This window comes from Chiloscyllium plagiosum, chromosome 19 (assembly GCF_004010195.1).
Source record: "Chiloscyllium plagiosum isolate BGI_BamShark_2017 chromosome 19, ASM401019v2, whole genome shotgun sequence".
Lineage (NCBI taxonomy): Eukaryota > Metazoa > Chordata > Chondrichthyes > Orectolobiformes > Hemiscylliidae > Chiloscyllium > Chiloscyllium plagiosum.
The window spans coordinates 36,585,722-36,602,081 of record NC_057728.1 but is presented as its reverse complement, the minus strand read 5'-3'; the positions used below and the strand labels follow the sequence as shown (position 1 = coordinate 36,602,081).

The window sequence follows — 16,360 nt, the reverse complement described above, 5'->3', positions numbered from 1 at the left end:
GCTGCGATCATAGTCAGGGGATCTGTCTGGTTACAGTGGAAGAGTAACAGTCAGTCTATTACGACCATCACAAGAAGGCAGGACAGCAGGCATATTGTCAGTCAGGGAACTGCAAAACACAGCCTGACTTCCTTTCTCGAACAGTTCTGTTAATCTTTCTGCTTCAATTATTTAGTCATTTCCTCTTAAAATATACATTGCTTCTGCTTTAACCATTTATTTGCCCGTGGTTTTGCCCTAAGTTGTTTCTTATAGTTCCATTTTGCTGATAATAGTAAATCAATGATTCATTGTTACTGATTTCTTAAAAAGATAAAAATAATCTTACCCAATCACATCATCAGAATTCTTTATAGCTTTAAGAACATCTATTAAATCTCACGTTCGCCTTCTTTCAGCTCACTGTTTCAGGGCTCACCTCATGACTACAAATTCTTAAGCCAATAGTCAATCATGCAAGTCTAGTGTTTTAATTAATGTTTCAAGATTAATCATTAATGCTTAGAGAAGCTAAAGATTTAGTGGTATTACTACTAAATGATGAATCCAGAGACACAGGAAATGTTTTGGGAACCAGGGTCCAAATTCTGCCACAATTCTGTTATTTGAATTTAACAAATTAAGAGTCTATTGATGGTCATGAAACCATTGTCAGAAAACAAAGAACTGTGGATGCTGGAAATGTGAAACAAAAACAGAAATTATTGAAGAAACTCATCAGGTTTGGCAGCATCTCTGGACAGTAAGCAAAGTAACATTTCAGTTCTAGTGACCCATCTTGAGAACTATTAGTAGCTAAGAAAAGGCAACATAGGGATTAGGTAGAAAGACATAAGTGAAAAGCTGGAGCGAGTGAGAGAAAAACAGTTAGGCAAATAAAGGGCTTGACATGGGCTGCTTTCAGCAGAGGCAACCCATTTTCATCCACTTGTGGTCCCCATTATCAGCTTTTGTTTCTCCCAGGCTCACCATTATCTATTCTTTTGTATGCCTGTCTTTCTCTATCTCTCTGGGCTCCATCTCCACCTGTACGCTTAGTTCTTTCTCCTGCCTTCAGCATAGAAGCCACCTTTCCTTAGCTCCTAATAGTTCTGAAGAAAGGTCACTGGACCTGCAGTGTTAACTTTGCTATCTCTGCACAGATGCTGCCAGACCTGATGACTTTCTCCAACAATTTCTGTTTTAGTTTCGTGAAACCATTGTCACTTGTTGTTAAACACCCATCTAGTTCACTAATGCCCTTTAGAGAAGGAAACCTACCATCTTTACCTAGTTGGGCTGTTACTCCATATGTACAGCAATATGCCTGACTCTTAACTGCCCTCTAGGAAATTAGTGATGGGTAGTAAATGCTGGCCTAGCCAGACACACCCACATGCACACAATCAAATAAAAACAAAATGGTGACTTGACAAATTTTGACCTTGTACAATTTTTTGATATGCTCAGAATTTTTAATTTATGTTCTTATTTATGGAATCCAAAAGGTTAATAGCATTTATCTTGGAAAAAATCTACTTTTGTGTGCATTACCAGGGAATTATGCATTTACAACCCTCAGATTCCTATTCAACTTACTTCACTCTTCACTGTCATTCCATTCTGTGTATGCTTCCAATTCCCCATTTTTCATTTCTAAATAATTTACATTTGTCTACATTAAATATCAGCATTCCACAGAGACCATTCCCTCCGCTACTCTCTTGTTGGGTCCACGCCCCCCACCAACCCACCCTCTACACAGGAGGTGCAAAATCTGTCCACATCGCCCTCCTCACCTCTGTCCAAGGCCCCAAAGGATCCTTCCACATTCTGCAGAGATTTTCCTGCACGTCCAAACACCTCATCTACTGTGTCCGTTGCTCTCGATGTGGTGTCCATTGCGGAATGTTTCACAGAACATCTCCGGGACACACGCACCAAACAACCCCACCTCCCTGTGGCCGACTGTTTCAACTCCCCTTCCCACTCCACCAAGGACATGCTAGTCCTGGGATTCCTCTACTGCCAAATCCAAGCCACCTGACGCCTGGAGGAAGAACACCTCATCTTCCGCCTTGGGACCCTCCAACCACATGGCATCAATGTCAATTTCACCAGTTTCTTCATTTCCCCTCCCTGCACCTTATTCAAGATCCAACCCTCCAACTCGGCACTGGCCTCTTGAACTGTCCTATCTGTCCATCTTCCTTCCCACCATCCTCCATTCCGACCTACCCCCATCAGCTCCCACCTGCATCTACCGATCACCTTCCAAGCTACCTTTCCCCCAGCCCCAACCCCCTCCTATTTATCTCTCAGCCCCCTTGCGCTGCCCAGCCCTACATTTCTGATGAAGGGCTTATGCCTGAAATGTTGACTCTCTTGCTCCTCAGATGCTACTTGACTGGCTGTGCTTTTTCAGTGCCACACTTTTCGACTCTGATCTCCAGCATCTGCACTCCTCACTTTCTCCATGTCAGTCTAACTGCCCATTCAGTAAATCTTCCCATATTTTCTGCAGTTCTCAACATTATCTATGGAACATCCAATTGTTGTATATTTAACAAGTTTCAACATTGTGTCTCCTATGGCCAAGTCCAAGTTATATAGAGGGGAAGGGGATGCAGAAGTGGACCCAGCATCAATCATTGAGTACATCACCCTCAGGCTTTTACAATCTTCACTGTACTTATTAACCTTAACTTGGTTCATAGGTATCAACTGTCTTTCTATCCAAGCTGCTACATTTCCTTTCCTACCACTTAACAAATATCTTCTGGAAATTCTTTGCAGTTCCTTTTATCTAGTGAGAAATGCATTTCAAAATGCTTAGTAATTTTATTTTGAATCACAGATTACAGGAATTAGATGAAGAAAGGCGAAACTAAGATATTAATCACACAAGGAAGTGTTTCACCCAAGACTGAAGTAATGAAGCCTGACCCAGACCTACAAGTTTACCACTCATGGAAAGTTTACCTTTCTTACAATCTGATGAGTGATTCATTTCCTAAGGGCAAATTTTCCAACCTACATTAATTCACCTGTGAAACAATTGCCAAATGTCCACATGTGAACTCCTGGAGAGACCAAAGATTCAACTACATAATAAAGAAAGGTTAGCAATAGCAACAACTTAGGAGCTCTTCTGTTCAAAAGAACTTCTGCAATTTCTCAATGTTTGCAGAGAAGAATGGGTACAGGATTCAACATTTCATTTTAAAATTGCACAACCTTGAGTTTTAGGCTGACTTGGACACATTTGGAGAAAGCTTTCAAAACCAAATTGGTATACTAATTCAAATCAATGAATCTTAACATTTATGGGACAGAATACAGTTGATTTTGGTCCCCTCAGTTTAAAAACTGCACGGCATGTCATGCTGAAACTACTGCCAGAATCCCATGGCTAATATACAAGTTGAAAATGCTGTACTTCTGAAGATGATTAATCTTCATGTCTGGAACTATGAGATTTCTCAGAGTCTAAACTGTTCTGTTTATTTTTCATTTTAAATAACTTGCATTTATATCATGCTTTGCATGACATCAAGGCATTGCCATGTGCTTAACAGCCAAAAAAAAACATTTTGAAGTGTAGTTACTGATATAATGTAGAATATGCATTAGCCAATTGATATGCAAGGTTTCATAAACAGCAATTAAATAATTCCCCATATCTCTTGACAGATAAATTCTGCCCTAGCAAACATGAATAGAACACAGAAAGAACTGCAGGTGCTGTAAATCAGGAAGAAAAACTGAAGTTTCTGGAAAAGCTCAGCAGGTCTGGCAGCATCTGTGAAGAGAAATTGGAGTTAATGTTTCGAATCTGGGTTCTGAGGAACAGTCACCAGACCTGAAACATTAACTCTGATTTCTCTTCACAAATGCTGCCATGAATAGAAAACATTCTTGCTCTTCCTCAAATTGTACCACAGGATCATTTATGTAAACTTGTCCAGAGATGGAGTTTAACATTACATCTGAAATACAGCACCTCAGACAGTGCAGTGCTCTCTCTAAGATGGTCTGTTTCCATGCTGTATGACTTGTGACTCTATGAGGTGCTCAAATTTCTGAAGCTGGATTTGAACTATGCACTGTTCTTATCCTGTTCTTTCACTGCTGGATGAATCAATATTAGCTGCGCTAATATCTTTAAGCTCTAATGTAATTACTTTTGCTACAATTTCCTTCTGGTAATTCGCTGTAATTTAAATCTGCAAAAATATTATTGTGATGTGCAAGTCTGAGTCTACTATAAGCGCTCCTTTTCTGCAACCTGCAGTAAGTACCATTATGATAATTCTAATCCTGAAAAAATAGATTGTCTGGGCTAGGTCAGATGCCAAAACATTAAAAAACAGTCTCAAGTCAAAACCTAAGTGACCATAAATCTACTTGCTTCAAGTTTCCATGGAGCTGGGTTACATTTTTAACATTTTAATAAGGTTGCTCAGACTTTATCCCTTTTCCACCTTAAACTTTAGTCAATTGTGTTTCCAGAGCCTTTGGAAACTGATAGTGAAAGGGAGGCAAGACTATTGCATGGAAGAGATAAATATTCATTCAGAAGGAGTTGGAGTGCTTTCCCAAGCCTCTCAAGCAAACCTGTTTCCTGCTACATGCTTATGAACCTCTCTCCAGCTTCATAATCAGAAGCCTGACCTGCCCTGTTTAGTGATCTCCATAACCCCACCATATCTCTCTCCAACCCCTGCTGCGATAACCTGTCAAACCATGCTTTACTCATCCTCTTCTGAAATGATCTTTTCCCAAGCACAAGAGGTGGTGGGTGTAGTAGTTATATCACTGGATTGGTAATCCAGAACCCCAGGCTAGTGTTCTGGAGGCACAGATTGAAATCCTACCATCATAAATGGTGAGATTTACATTCAACAAATGTGCGGGACTAAAGATCTAGCCAAAATGCTAGTGACAGCCTTCCACGCAATTAGAGCTTAGCCTGCCTGATCCTGAGATTTTCAATTTTCCGGAAGCCAAACCTGTTAAATCCTTGGTGTCTGGGGAGATGTCAGACCAGAACTCCTCCCTATCCTTCTAACTCCTGTCCCTGTAAATATCAGGGCCCATGTTTCCAAGTATCCTTGAAGTGAATGAACCATTTAAATCAGTGTACAAAGGTCTAGAAATGGCATGTTGTAAACTGAAAGACTTCCGTTCTGCTGCTGGAATTCTCACTATTTTACCATTCGGCTGTGCCTGCAGATGCTGAAGCCCTCAGCTTTGGAACTCCCTCACTTGATTTCTCTTTCCTTCTTTAAGATGCCCCTTTAAATTAACCTCCATGACCTCGTAATGGGTCACCCAACCTAATCTGTCAAAACCTGTTCCATTACTTTCCTGTAAAGTTTATTACTTTAAAAGCCTTATATAAATGCAAGTAGTTGCTTTTATTGTTGTTTGTATATTGTGTACTTGAAGAGCACAACATTTAGTTAAGATATTATATGCTGTGAACAAAGATGAATGAGCTCTTTTGTTGGGATCTTTTCTTTAGGACAATGATTAATCACTATTTTTAGCAATTACAAGAATAAATCACACCATTGTAGCTATCCTCAATTACTCATGTGTGGCATTAGTAATGCTGCCAGAACAGCATTTCCTTTCATCATTTTGTGACAATTCGATCTATTGTTCCTTTATTAAAATATCAATCAACCCATGAAAGAAGAGATGTTCAGATTTGTTAAATTTTAAGATCCTTGATCATGTCCAGAGTTCAAACTATTTTCAGGTTGTTTGTGAGTTTCATAAATAATTGTCTCAGGCATTTGGATGGGCTGCTAAGTCACAAAGCTACAACAGTTTACTAGGTAAAGTTAAGCAAGAAGAGATTCTGGAACCAGCAGAGACCATTCAAAAAAAAGTTTGTGTTTTAGGGCCAGGGAAGCAAAAATGCTTTTGTTGAGCCCAAAGGTAAACTTAGGCTGTTTCTGCTCCAGTCACCCCTGTTTTCCTTCTACAAGCCCCGCAGACACTAACCTATATTCCATGGAATAGCAGTTACTTCCCTCTAGCTTTTGGAAGGAAATTAAACAGAGGCATGCGAATGAAACTTGGAGATTGAAATATTGTATTCTGTTTCCTGGTGAGTGCTGGGGAGTCTTGAACTCAGTTTTCTATCTACTCAACCAGAGACAAAGGTCGCGATGCTAATAAATGGTACTTCAGAGTGGACAGGAGAGGAGCAGAGTTGGAAATGTGTGGGGAAGGGGAAACCTGGAAGTTTACCGAGCAGGTCAGAATTTGTAACTGCGGATTAATTGAATGAGTAAATTTTAAATTCTGAATATTGTATCTTGAAGCAGTGAAGTGAGAGTAATGTGTATCCGCATGCCTCATCCTCAGCAAATTTAAAGGGACAAAGTAGATGTGGAAATTGGAGGTGTTCAAGGGAATATATTTTTTGCAGCATGGGGAGGAAAAAATATCTGCTGCGCTTACCAGTTGAAAGTAGCTGGGAAGATAAGTAGCAAGAGCATGATGGATGCAATGTAGGAAATGGTTTAATGAGTACATTTGCTGATATAACCAATCCTGTATTTTAAGCACCATTCCTCCTTACTGTATTTTGCTACATGTTTCCCATTTCTCCATTCCACATAGCTACTCAATTGTTAGGAGCAGACAGCCTTCACTTTTAATGCTCTTTACTGCATCCTCATTTACTTCTCCTCTGTTTGACATTTATCTTCTTTCTTGTGCAAAATTGATGCTAATGTCTAATAGTCACCTTCACTCAAAGCACTGTATTATGTCCTTGACTTATTTACACATAGCTTGATCTGCAAACACCCATAAAATGGGTCATTCATCAGAACAGAACCACAAGCCCTACTATATTCAAATAAAGTTCACAAACATTAATATAGAACCCTGAAAAATAACGGCAAAGTCACCATAGTCCCACAAGGCTGCTCTCTCATTAGAGAGAGATGGCTGGTGGAGAGTTTAACCTGAAGGTCACCATGTCTAATGTGAAGGAAGAGGTTTAGAAGGTGGGACCTTCTTCGTAAGATCAACTGGTGTGGGAATTGAACCTGCACTGTTGGTGTCACTCTGCATTGCACACCAGCCATCCTACTGTACAGTTCTTTCTAAACAAAACATGGGATGACAGATAAATCTTTTGGGCCAGGTTTACAACTGGTCTAGGTTCCTTATCTTGGATTTTGGTTTTGGAAAGGTCAGGGGACAGGAAAAACATCTCATGCTTTAACATAAACATTTGCAGCACCAATTTTTCAAAATATACTTTAAGATCACAAAAAGAGCAGCTTTTGCTCAGCATTACCCAAGTAAAAACTAAGGAGAAGTACAGTGATGAAACAATGATAAGATTGTGTCTTGGTGTTAAACTGAAAATTAGGACAACTTTAAAGTTTGAAAGAGAAGGTTTACTTTTCCTCAAATTTCTTTCCTTTGCCCTTGTAGCTGCTTTCCCATGCTTTTCAGAGGAATCTCTGCCTGTATTACATAAATCTGCTCACCCTCTGTGGGGAAATGTTCCAATTCCATTCAGTTTCTTTTCACAACTTGTTAAAGACTGAAACTTGCACAGGACTTTTACAGAGAATAACTGCACAGACTGAAATAAACTACAAAGAGTTGTGATCACAATCTAGCCCATTACAGAAAGCAACCTCCCATCCATTGACTTCATCTATACTTCCTGCTGCATCCCAAAAGCAACCAATATAATCAAAGACTCCTCCCACCCCAGTTATACTATCTTCCGCCCTCTTCTGTCAGGCAGAAGATATAAAGTTTTGTACACATGTATGAACAGATTCAAGGACAGCTTTTCCCTGCTGTAATCAGACTTTTGAATGGATCTCTTTAATGTTAATATTGATCTCGCTCTACACCTTCTCCACAGCTGTAACATTATAACCTGCACTCTGTTCTGTTACCCTGATGCAATGTGTAAGAAAATCTGCCTGTAAAGCACGTAAGACAACACTTTTCACAGTATCTCAGTATATGTGACAACAATAAATCAAATCACATCAATATGGTGTTGACATGCTCTGCCCCTATGGAAGGTTAGTTTTGAGTCCTTTAGGTAAACTCATGGTGTAGGAGAAAGTGAGGACTGCAGATGCTGGCGATCAGAGTTGAGAAGTGTGGTGCTGAAAAAGCACAGCTGGTCAGGCAGCATCCGACGAGGAGCGTCAATTTTTCGAGCATGAGCTCATCATCAGAAAGCTTGGTGTGTTAGCTACTATTTACAACTAACCTTTATTTCTTGTCGTTGTTTTACTTCACCGACTTAGGTTTCTTTCTGACAGACAATTTTGTTATATAGTCCAGTCGCATTTGCACTTATTAACACTCAGGTAGTTTTTGATACTTGTGATAACTGCTACTTTAACTTTTCCAACAATTAATGCAAGTTATCAAGTTATGCTGTGAATTAAGTTGAAACTATTTGGCAATATAAGGTTAGATCAAAGAATAGCAGGGTGGCGCCTATAATGGAAAAAGGATGAATCAGCAAAATAATTAAAAAATTGTACAGTTTAAAAGCTCAGTATATTGCAGGAGGATTTGGCAATCATACAAAAAGATTGCATTGATCATGCATTTCATCATCAGCAGGAAACCTCAATGAAACTATCATAGATGCTCAATATTATTAAAGAAAGATGAAACAGAGAATGCAAGAAATAACAAATAAATCATATATTATTTTAAAAGCCCAAAGTTTCCAGGGATGAGCAGGCTAGGTAGATTGGCCATAGGATATGCAGGGTTACAGGGATAGGGTAGATCTCGGTAGATGCTCTTCAGAGGGTTGGTGTGGACTGGACTCGATGGACTGAATAACCTGCTTCCACACTATAGAGATTCTGTGATGCTATCTATCTATGATTCCGTGAAGTATTAAGAGCAGGGACACTAGTGTAACTAACTAATCAATTAAATACACTAGTGATGGCAGGATGGAAGACTTGTTGTTGCTGCAATACGTGTGAGTTGATGGACACCAAGGTACTTCAGAGTGAGCACATCCATTGTAAATGCTTCCAGCTCAAGGAACATTGGATTGAGTACATGAGCTGGATTGCAAGCTGCAGACAAATTACAAAGTAACAAGTGCAGAGTTAGCTGAAGTAGACTGGGAAAGGCGTTTAGTTGAAAAGACAGTTGATGAAGAAGGGCAAACATGTAATAACACTGTTTGTGACTCACAGCAAAGATATATCCCAGTGGGGAAGACGGATTTGAGGAAGGGACGGGACAATCATGGTTAACCAGGGAAGTTAAGAATAGTAGTTTCTGAAAGGCAACCTGTGACTAATGGAGTGCTAAAGGATCAGTGCTGGGCCCACATTTATTTCCAACACCTATCAATGACTTGGATAAGAAAGTGAACATAAAACAGTCAAGTTTGCAGATGACACAAAAATAAGTGGGACGCCAAGTGAGGATGACACAAAGAGGATTACAGACAGGTAAATAACTTGGTAGATGGAATATAAATGTGGGGAAAAGTGAGCTTATGCATTTTGGCAGGAAGACTAGAGGAGCTACCCTTTATTACGAGAGGCACTGAACATAAAAGTAAAGATGCTATGCTTGAATTATTCAGGTCACATCTCGAATACTTTGTGCAGTTTTGGTCTCTTTAAGGAAGAATATACGTGGGTTGAAGGTGGTTCAGAGAAGGTTTTGGGCACAAGAGAACAGGTGTAAGTTAGCAAGAAATACTCTTTCAAAACAAAATCACTACCACACTTCTGTACACAAGATGTCACCCTAAACACACTTTCTGCGGTTGGGTGAACTCCCAGATATATGGTTGCATGTTTATCTCTAATCCAACACCTCAGAGCACAATGGTTCAAGAAGACTGTACTCAAGGGCAATTAAGGATGGTCAATAAATTCTGATCTTGCCAATGACATTTAGAACCCATGAATAAATAATTTTAAAAATGCAGAGGAATTGTTTTCACTTATGGGGGAGTCGAAAGGTAAATAACTGTCCAATAGAGAATCAGGAGAAACCACTTCGTTCAGAAATTGGTTGCAAAATGGAATGAGCTACTACAATTAGTTGAGATAACCAGCATAGACATATCAGACAGAAAATCAGAAAATGAGGTGAGGACTGCAGATGCTGGAGATCAGAGTTGAGAGTGTGGTGCTGGAAAAGCACAGCAGGTCAGGCAGCAGCCGAGGAGCAGGAGAGTCGATGTTTTGGCCATAAGCCCTTCATCAGGAATTAGACCCGAAATGCTAACTCAGATTTCTTTTCACAGGTACTGCCAGACCTGCTCAGCTTTTCCAGCAATTTCTGTTTTTGTTTCCAAGAGAATGTGGCTATGATCTAAGAGAATAAATGCTGACAGCATAGCTACCAATAGTGGGGCCAAAGAAGGCAGCAGTAGGAGGGGCAGGGGAATACATAAAAATCTGGATTCAGAACATGACATTTTGGAGGTAGTTGTAGGATTGGAAGAATTAACATTAAACACAAGGAAAAGGATCTTAAATTGGAAACTTGATAAATGGGAGCCAATGTGAATCCATAAGGCAATTAATGAGCAGGATCTGATGCAACAGAGGATGTGATGAAGAGAAGTTTTGATGAGTTTTGCAATAGCAATGTTATTGCTGAGTCTGAAAAAGTGAAAGGAATAAAGGCTTTGCTAGGAGCTGGGCTGAGGCTGGTGACATTCAACAGTCTTTATGTATTCATACTGATGGAGGCTCAGCTCAAGGTCAAAGATAGAGGCGAGACAGTGGACAATCTGATTCAGCCTGAAACAGTGGTTAAAACATTCTTAGAGCAGCGGGGACATTGATGTTGGCCTGAAAGCTGATGCAACCCCTCTTCCAAAAATTGTAGAATGCAATTTCTGTTTGTCCAGCAACCAAGTAGATGTTGTGAATCTAATGTTCCTTTAAAAGATGGGATCTCACTGACAGAATGGACAGCCAATTGAAGAGTTGGAAGCTCTTCAGTCTCCATCAACGGTAGTAGAGGTCACTCCTGGGATTGCACTTGCAGACAGGGCACCACAGAACATGCTAGGTAAAAACAATGACTGCAGATGCTGGAAACCAGAGTTTAGATTAGAGTGGTACTGGAAAAGCAGAGCAGTTCAGGCAGCATCCGAGGAGCAGTAAAATCAACATTTCGGGCAAAAGCCCTTCAAGCTGCACACATTACTGATAAATGGGTTCTGGTGTTGTCTCAACAAAACAGGCATGGCCCAATAAGAGGGGTGGACATCAGTGAGGGTGGAGGAGGTTGTCATGAAGCAAGTGTTACCACCAGGAGGCCACTCTGAAGTACAGAGAATGCCTGATTAGCAGGGCATCTCCTCCCTCCACCGCCTACACCTGCTCCCTGTTCCCCCGCCAAGTCTCACCCACTCCAAGCCCATAGGGAAGTCTTTCAGTGATTACAGATGGAGTCACCACACAGTGGAGGGTCCACCCACTGCTGGTAAAACACCAGTAGCAATAAAAAGAGTCATTCAATCGAGGCAACTTCAAAGGCTTGGTCAGTTTCTGTCTGGGGAAGGCTGCAGATATAATTTCATGGCACTAGTAAAAGATCCCCACTCCCTGCCTGCCAGCTTGTTTCGAGGGACCTGGTAAAATCCCAGCTCACTGATTGTGAATATGATAGGAACGTTTAAATGAATTATGAAGTGTAGGTTGGTCAGGCAGTTAGTGAATTCTGAGGAGGGAGGATAAAAGGGGCTGAGATAACACTTGCAATAAATAACTTACTAGCAAGGATACCGAGTCACTTGGAGTGAGATTAAGGGAGGAGAGGTGGAATATATCTAATTGCAAAACTTAGTGTAGGCTTGAGCAGTGATGCTATAAAAAAGGAATACAACACTGTAAGAGTAATAGAAGGATCCAAGGTTTACCTGCATAATACGACCATCAACAGTTCCTAGATTTGCAATAGTTACTTTTCCTTGAGTGAATACTGCAATTGAAGTCAATAAGACATATTGGAATTGCCCAAGAAATAGGTCCAGACGTTGTAAAGGGGTTGTACTCTCCATCTGAAGTTGATCACTTATTCCTCCACAGTGCGTCTCTTTGGCTGAGGAACTCTTATAGGGAACAAACAAAATTCGGAGAACAATATTTAATTATGTTTGCAATGATAAATTACTTGTTAAAGGTGGCACAAGAAGATCATTTGGAGTCAAACTAAAATTCAGAGAGTTAAAATAATACTTTAAATATTTTTCAATTTCTTTTTGTTCCTTTTGACAAACTTTTATGTGGATGTCAATGACAAAGATCAAACAATTTTGGATTCCTCCAATGGACGCTTTTTTCAACAAAGGGTGTGATCCAGAAAAGAGGCAGGCATTCTGATTTTACCTGTCATCAGCAGAGTGTGAAGTCCTGTCAACAACTCAAGTCAAAATCAAAAGCCTTTCCGGAGTACTGCCTCAATGTTTCAGGTTGTGGCATGCCAATTCATCATGATACAAACTCTATCATCAGATTAACACTTGTAAATTCTGAACTCCACCAATGTGCTTAGCTCTATCCAGGACAAAAAGGTTAGACCATGTATTGATGAGTAAGTCATACTACTTCTGTGATATGCCACTTTGATGGAGGCTCTGATATTTCAGCATCATTCTCTAGTTGCGAATGAACATAACCCATAAGGGTCAGCCATTTATTAGCCCCTCAGGTCTATTCCACCATTCAGTGAGAATGTGCTTCACCTGTGACCTAACTCTACACGCACAGAAGCATGATGGACAAGGCAAAGGAGGGTTTTGCTAATAAAATTAGCTGAGAGAAGATGGGAAGCGGTTTGAGTGGACCATAAACACTGGCATGGATTGAGCAGGTTCTTATCAGTGACTTTATCAAATCCTCTCAGGAAATTTCATAAAAATAATACCTATGCACATTCCTCTGGCTATTCACTAATTAAGTCACCTCTTCAAAAGAAATTCAATTGGATTTGTATGGTATGAAACACATCTGAAACAATATTAACAAAGGTAGGTACAGTTGCAGTGCTCATGACAAAGGTACAAGCCTGAACACAGGATTATATACACAAACTCCATCTGAGGAATGCCAGCTATATCATATGCCATTACTCATTGTTTACTTTGCAGTCAGTTCAGATTCCACATTCTACTATTAAGATTGAATATAGATTATCCATTTACACTGACCTCATGTCATTTCCCTTTAGGGAGTCAGCATCAGTCAACTTTATTGCTGTTAGACAGAAGGTATTGGCAGTTCTCTTTTATACATTTGGCAATAACTACTAATCAGTGAGCGGAAGGCATTAAAACTGAAATTCTCAAAAGGAGGGCCTCACATGAATCTTGCAGGGACAAAGGAACTAATTTACCCTAAGAAATCAGATTGCTCAAGATGCAACTGTGCAGTTAAGGCCCATGAATGTTGATTGTTGATAACTGAAGAATTAGGAGAAATGGTGAGATTGATACAATTGGCCTCTGACTGCCATAATTTTTATGCATTATATATTGATACCTGCTGGAAAATGTGTTTGTATTTAACAGGTGCTAGAATCTAGCACAGCCTCAATGCTTGATTATGAACAGCACTGCGACACATTGGCTGGAATGTTCATCAAGTAGCAGATGTCCTATTGCTGGGGCCTGAGGAAGGATGGGTTGGGGGTGGAGGAAATGCCGCTTGGTGCTGGCTGCATTTTACACCATTGATGGCAGCGTCCCTGCAAATTGGCCACCCAGACGGCCAACAATTCAGCAACTGCAGTAGTGCCACAACACAGAACACTAGACGCATCAGTCAAGGTTTGGGTTGCATAAGGAGGAAGAGGATGCAGTGATGAACGTGTACCTCTTAATAAGGCAAGTGAGATCTGAGGCATCGAGCATCGGGTAAGGGGATTAGAGGTCACTGAGGACAGGTGACCCTGATGCCATAGGAGTGGTCAATGCTCCATGATAGGTACGCATGGGTAAGAGTGCCTATAAAAGAAGCACCCTCCCCCCACCTCCCAAAGAGGTCATCAGGGTTTACCTCATAGTGCCCTGTCAGGGTGAAACAGTTGAAGTTGGCATATAGGTGCAACAGGCAGTGAGGAAAGTTAATGGCATGCTGGCGGTCATAGCAAGATGATTTGAATATAGCAGTAGGGATGTCTTGCTGCATTTATGCAGGGCCTTGGTGACGCCACACCTTGAGTATTATGAGCTGTTTGGTCTCCTAGTCTGAAGCAGGACATTTTTGCTATTGAGAGTCCAGTAAAGGTTCACCAGACTGATATCCAGGATGGCAGGACAAATGATGAAAGACTGGATCGATTTGGCTTATACTCACTGGAATTTAGAAGAGTGGGGTGGGATCTGATAGAAACATCTTAAATCCTGCTGGGACTGGACAGGCTAGATGCAGAAAGAATGTTCCCGATGTTGGGGAAGTTCGGAACTGGGGTCACAGTCTAAGAATAAGGGATAAGCCATTCAGGACTGAGATGAGGAAAACTTCACTCAGAGAGTTGAGAACCTGCAGAAATCTCTCCCACAGGAAGCTGCTGGGGCCGGTTTGTTCACTCTATTCAAGAGGGAGCTGAATATGGCCCTTGCAGCTAAAGGAATCAAGGGGTATGGAGAAAAAGCGGGAGTGGGATACTGAAATTGCATGACCAGCCATGATCATATTGAATTATTGAATCATGGTGCAGGCTTGAAGGGTTGAATGGCCTACTCCAATACCTTTTTTCTATGTTTCTATGTATGCAGTGCTGGGACCCCACTGCCCGACAATGGGAAATGCCAGCAAAGGCAGCAAGAAGACCTCAACTCATCACTTAAATGGCTCATAAGGGTTACAGGGAAGTCTGCTGCTTCCCCGGCCGCTGACTAAATGGCATGTTAGCACGCTGGCAACAAGCATACACATTTTCCTACCATTTTGCAATTCTGTGCACCTCTGATCGGATTCTCAAACAGCCCAAATCACAGGCATGGTCTCAGCTTAAACACGAATGGACATTTTGGGGAATTTGAGCTGCTGCATACAGAACTTAGCTTCACTGAGACAATGTGAAATCTGCACTCTCAAAGAGCAATTAAAATGAAAAACAAAATTCATCTGTTGCAGGTTTTGTTAGTACATCCTGCTCCTCCTCAGTGATTAATTTTCCTTGAATGCTGCTGAGTTCACAAATAGGAATTCCAGGAAATAATGTTATAAAGATTTGCAGTCTTACATTTGGGAAAACAAGAGACTCTGATTTATGTAGAGAGTCTTAGGTCTTCACTCAAAAACATCTCAAAGTACTTTGCATATGATAAATTGCTTAGACATGTATAGACAGAAAAGCAGGTTTAAAGTGGTGGTTGCTTTTGAACAATGCAAGTTCCCACAGGTAGCATCGGGGTCAATGGCCGGCTAATCAGATTCTGTTTTGAACAACAGTTGATCTTGGTTGAGGAAAGAACATAGGTACACCATACCAGAAGATGAATTCCTGACTGTTGTTTGATTAACACCATGTGATCTTCAGCATGTAACTGAACCATCCTCAAACAGGCATACAGAACTGTGATTTACTTGGCTGTCAGAGAATGGCGCCTTAAACACAGAATACAATTAAATCATGGGGTGTGATGTACATTAGTCTTGAACTAAAATGCAATAATGCCACATCCAAATATGAATTATGTCTTATTTTTATCAAGACCAATGATAGAAAATTGATTTCATCTCATTACATGACTTGGTATTACTGTCTTTGCCTCTTCAGGTGCCATGCCCTTAATGCATACTGGCTCTCCTCCTGTCGGAATTTATTGAGGACCGTTGCTTATGAGGCAGAGAGGCATAAATTCAAAACAGGAGTTGAGAAAGCTGCTTCTGGAGGGGGATAGGAACCAGCAGTGTGATAAGTTAAAGACCTCATCATACATGGGCCTTGAGCTGCCAAGTTTAACAAGGATGTCACTGGATATGTCTGACAATGCACTGTAATCAATTCCTCTACCTGCTACACTGTTTGAAGAATTGGACATGGGTCTGTGATAACAAGGTAGCAGTTATTCAATGGATTACTAGAATTCATGAACTTTGGATGGCTTATTTATTCAGATAAATAAAAGTAAACAGATGAGTCAATTATTATCCAGTATGAAAACATCAGTATGTGAATATCGAAAGAGAACTCAGCAGGAATAATTCCCAGAAAATTGCACAATTTTAAACGAGCTTTTGGTTAACTGCAGTTCATGACAGGTTTAGAAATTTAAAATCTACCCATACATAAATTATATTTGCATTTAACCATATTCAGATCAACCAGATTGTAATCTGCCGAAATGCTACTTGAAGTTGCG

General features: G+C 40.5%; 1 protein-coding gene across 1 annotated transcript in view; it reads right to left on the bottom strand.

The window, feature by feature from the left end:
• Positions 1–16,360, bottom strand: part of met (MET proto-oncogene, receptor tyrosine kinase) — a 124,229-nt gene that overhangs the window by 54,245 nt on the left and 53,624 nt on the right. Inside the window, exon 3 of the mRNA XM_043709570.1 lies at positions 11,909–12,100. Coding sequence (XP_043565505.1) covers positions 11,909–12,100 — 192 coding nt within the window. The remainder of the gene's footprint in view (positions 1–11,908; positions 12,101–16,360) is intronic.